This window comes from Terrapene carolina, unplaced genomic scaffold (genome assembly GCF_002925995.2).
Source record: "Terrapene carolina triunguis isolate 2854851 unplaced genomic scaffold, T_m_triunguis-2.0 Scaffold30377, whole genome shotgun sequence".
NCBI classification, from domain to species: domain Eukaryota; kingdom Metazoa; phylum Chordata; order Testudines; family Emydidae; genus Terrapene; species Terrapene triunguis.
Genome location: NW_020694728.1, coordinates 4,767 through 9,210, shown reverse-complemented (window position 1 = coordinate 9,210; position 4,444 = coordinate 4,767). Strand labels below are relative to the sequence as shown.

Genomic DNA, 4,444 nt, shown 5'->3' with positions numbered 1-4,444 from the left:
GAGCAGAGTTGCAGAGGAAGCGGTGGATGACGATGGTTAGCAGTCCTATTGCACTGTCTGCTGCCAGCAACACCCAGGACATAACAGCGGTGATGTCAGTGAGCTGAGCTGAGCGGGCTCCATGCTTGCCGTGGTATGGCATCTGTGCGGAAAAAAGGTGCGAAACGATTGTCTGCCGTTGCTTTCACAGAGGGAGGGGTGACTGACGACGTACCCAAAACCACCCACAACAATGTTTTTGCCCCATCAGGCACTGGGAGCTTAACCCTGAATTCCAATGGGCGGTGGAGACTGTGGGAACTGTTGGATAGCTACCCACAGTGCACTGCTCCGTAAGTCGATGTTAGCCATGGGAGTGAGGACGCACTCCGCCGACTTAATGCGCTTAGTGTGGATATACGCAGTTGACTGTATAAAATCGATTTCTAAAAATCGACTTCTATAAATTGACCTAATTTCGTAGTGTAGACATACCCTAAGAGAAGCAGAATAAACAAAAGATAACCTTGCTTTTTGCTAAGATAAGCCTGGTCAGCAAAATGCCAGATGTTGGAGCAATAACTGTGTCTTATTCAAAGTTGCAAACAGAACAAAGAAGCCCTGTTTCTGTTGTGTCCATTTCTTCTGTAGGGAGATGTTCTTCCTACACACCAACCTTGAGTTTATGAAAGGTTCACGCAGGTCAGTATAAGATATGGCCTCTTCCCACCTCCCTTTCCCAGGGACCAATGCCTGCCTTAAAAACTCAAATGAGCAACCTGAAAGACAATTTTTATTGCCATATACTTTTCAATGTTTCTTTGCTTTAACCCCTAGGTATGTACCCACTGAACAATCAGAGGAGTTGCTTCATTCCTATGGACCCCGAATCAGAATTCAGCATATATACATTTTATACTAATACATTTCATTACAGTCCTAATTAAATGTTACTTGTTAACCTTGTGGAAGCAGGGAAAGAAAGAGAGAGTTTAAGTGCAGCCATTTAAGTGTCAGAGACAGAACAACTGTTCTGTCAAGTCTTAGCCTAATATCACAAGACCTGTAGAAGCCGGGCTCACATCAGCAGTGAGTGGAAAACAGCAGAATAGTCAGTGTGACCCAGCCTTGAGATAACGATGTTTTTGAGAAGAGAAAGTGAGAAAATACTGGAATAAATAGCAAATAGTCTAAATAAAATGCAGATGTTTTTAATTAATGCACATCACAAAGAGGTATAAATGCTTGTGTGATTTTGCTTGTACTTTGGAGAAACTGAGGCAGAGATGCTCTCTGCCAGCTGTATTCTTCCCCTGCAATTGCTTGAATAAAGCTGTCTCAGATTTTGTTGCTTCCAACCTGAGAGTGGAGTTTTGTTTCTTCCACAACCTGAAACCATGGGCGGAGACATTATGTAACTTTTGACTATTGGCTACTGTGCTTATCTTGTCTTGCTGCTAGACCTTTCCAGAGGTTTGGGATTACCTACCCCGTCATTTCCCTCTGCCCATGGAAAATCCATATAATCCATGGTAATCAATTGATTGACAGTGTCTCTGAGCCTAATAAGCCAGGCGACACTCCGCCAGCACTGTGTGTAATAAACTCCTGTGCTTGACTTCTACACAGTGTGGATTTATGTTCCTTCAGTTGTGTTTATTTACTAGCACTAGGAGTACTAAAATTTTGTATTAATCTGACTTATACCATCTGTACCCCATGTTATAAATTGGCAGGAAGTGTTTGCATTGTCATCCTCTGTAATTGTGTAAATCGTCAAACAGAAAAGAAGCATTAATTAATGTACAATGCTGGGTTCCTACAGAAGGTGTTAGGGCCCCCGCACACCAAGAATCAAATGAGCCATTGTTAAACCTCAAAGAACAAAGACTTTGTTAATTGCATTCCACCCCACCCAGTGAAGAGAAGACCTGTACTGAACTCATCCCATCCGCCTGAACTCTGGGGGGAAGGGAATGAAACTCCTTGACAGGAAGAAACTCTGTCTTTTTGCTGCGTGGTCTCTGAGGGGCCAGGGTCACTAAGCATAAGCAAAAGATCCACAGTGCGTGGCCAGGGCTAGCCCGAAGGGATGTATAGAGCTTGCTCCTTATAGAAACTTCTATCGTCTTATGGATCCTAAGGCTGTAATTCATTTGTGTGTGTGTGTGTGTGTTACCTGCTTTAACCTTGTAAATAACTTCTCATTTCTTTTTCTTAGTTAGTAAATCTTTAGATAATTTATTATAGGATTTGCTACAAGAGGGTTGTCTTTGGTATCAGATCGAGGGTGTAATTGACCTGGGGTAAGTGACAGGTCCTTTGAGCTTGGGAGGAACCTGAATATTGTTGTGATTTTTGGTGTAAGGGACCATCTGTCACAAAGGCAGGCGTGTGTAGGTGCAAGATAGCTCAGAGTATCCCAGGGGACTGTCTGTCACTCTGTGTTAAGGCTGGTATAGTGCCGGCCTGGAGGAGTTTACACTTGATAACTAGTTGGCAAAATCTAAGTATAGAATTCACACCCAATCTTTGGTTTGCACCCTGCTTCTTAGCAGTGTGCCCGGAGGCTGGTACTCACACTCTTGAGCCGCTCCGGCCAGCCTGCCAATATGAACTGGGGTTTAGTGCAAACAAGAATTAATTCAGGGCAGCCCACTGGCCTGTGTGATACAGGACGTTTCAGCAGATGATCACAGGGGTCCCTGTGAGACTGAAAGAAGTGGAATTTGTCTCCTAATGACTCATGCTTTTGCTATTGTATTATTGTGGTGGTGTCATTTCTGGTAAGTCAGATGCCAAAGGTCTCTCTGTCAGATAACCGGCCGATTCCCCCTGCAAACAACGGCCCCTTCCCCCATGTGGCTGAGCTATTGGCAGGAGAGGAGGTGCCTTTACAGGAAGTGCAGAGCTGAACTACTAGAGTTTTCCGAGTGACTGAGGAGGGCTCAGCCCTGCCAGGAGCCATCTATGCCTTGCAGGGATGGCTGGCAAGCACCAGAGTGAGGCAGGGGTGCCAAGGGAAAGGGAAGAGGAACAGGCTGAGTTTCATACACTTGTCCAGGAGTTCCTGAACTACTTCTTGGGGGCCCATGTGTATCCCGAGCAAAGGGAACACCAGAGAAGGGAGGGGGAGCACCAGCTGGTGCAAGCTCTGGTCGGCAGGATCATGGCTCGGGTGCATGAGTGCAACGTGGAGATGTTCACTGGAGAAGCCATCCTGGTGGGCAGCCAAGCCCAGGACCTCCACGTCCGGACAGAGTCCAGCAGCAGCGACTACGACTTCCTGGTCCCCATCCAGTACAACACGAACCTGATCCTTATGGGCAGCCTGTACAGCAAACTCTACACCCCAAAAGGTCATCTGCCAGTCTGGGAGAGCTTGAAGCCCGGGGTGCCGGTGTACCGCTGGGGGAACAAGGTGGTGGTGGATTATAACAAGCTGATAATGAGAGATCTCTTGGAGAAGAAGACGGTAGACATTGACCTCACAGAGGAAGACATAAAAACAATAAATGACCGGCAGGTAAGTGAGATCATAGGGCATTCAAAAAGTCACTCTCTGCTAGCCCAGCTCTGGGATCTTCACTCCCCTCACCCCCTCAGGTCTGCCAGTGCCCCTCAATCCTGATCTGCAGCCCCCGGCTAGCCCAGCCCAGGGCTTTCCACCCCCACAGCTCTGCCGGCATCCCTTAGTCTCCACCCGCAGCCCCCGGCTCGCTCAGCCCTGGGCTCCCCACCACAGCTCTGCTGGTCCCACTCAGTCCCAACCCGCAGCTTCCTCTTCATTTGGATGAAAGCGTCTAAAGATGTCTAATTTCACCCCTTTTCAGCTACGGCTTTGGGAGAATAGCGTTAGTCCATATAGTGTCATGACAGAATTGTGGAAGTGTGTCCAGGAAGCTCTGACTGAAGGTAAGTTTCTTTGTGAATATTCATTCATTATTACTGCATTAATTAGTTGAGGCCGGTCAGGAAGATGATAAACACTGCCATAGGGGGTTTGGTTTGGTTTGGTTTCTTGTTTTTTTTCTATTAACTTTTTATTTATATATATAATATAAACACCAAACATAACACACTGTACATAAACGTCTCGAGAAGCAATGTGCTTGGAGTCGGGATCTTCAAGGTGGATGTTCCCAGTGCACTGGGATCATGGGGGTGGGTAGCTACAGTGCACTGGAATCGTGGAGGGGGGGGGGGTAGATGCTCCCAGCGCACTGGAATCGTGGAGGGGGGGGTAGATGTTCCCAGCACAATAGACTCATGGGGCGGCGGGAGGTAAACCAGACACCTGGCACCCTATCTGCTACATTAAAGAGCCTGTTAGTACCTGGGATTTTCTCCCCATGAAGTTCCTTATACACTGTAATTAAATCACCTCTTAATCTTTTTTTTGACAAAGTCACCCGATCGAGCTCGTTACGGCCTCGTCTACACATAAAAGTTAGGTACACAGCTA

General features: G+C 46.9%; 1 protein-coding gene and 1 long non-coding RNA gene across 2 annotated transcripts; both read left to right on the top strand.

Moving 5' to 3' along the window:
* Nucleotides 1–556: 556 nt before the first annotated feature.
* On the top strand, nt 557–1,337 carry LOC113409168. Its single transcript, XR_003370462.2, has 2 exons — nt 557–681; nt 817–1,337. It is a non-coding gene; the product is annotated as an uncharacterized LOC113409168 (long non-coding RNA).
* A 1,625-nt stretch (nt 1,338–2,962) lies between these two features.
* Nucleotides 2,963–3,969, top strand: LOC112119404. The gene is made up of 2 exons (XM_029914096.1): nt 2,963–3,505; nt 3,813–3,969. The coding sequence occupies exons 1-2, from the start codon at nt 2,963–2,965 to the stop codon at nt 3,942–3,944; spliced, it is 675 nt and encodes a 224-aa protein (XP_029769956.1). The 3' UTR covers nt 3,945–3,969.
* Nucleotides 3,970–4,444: the final 475 nt, after the last annotated feature.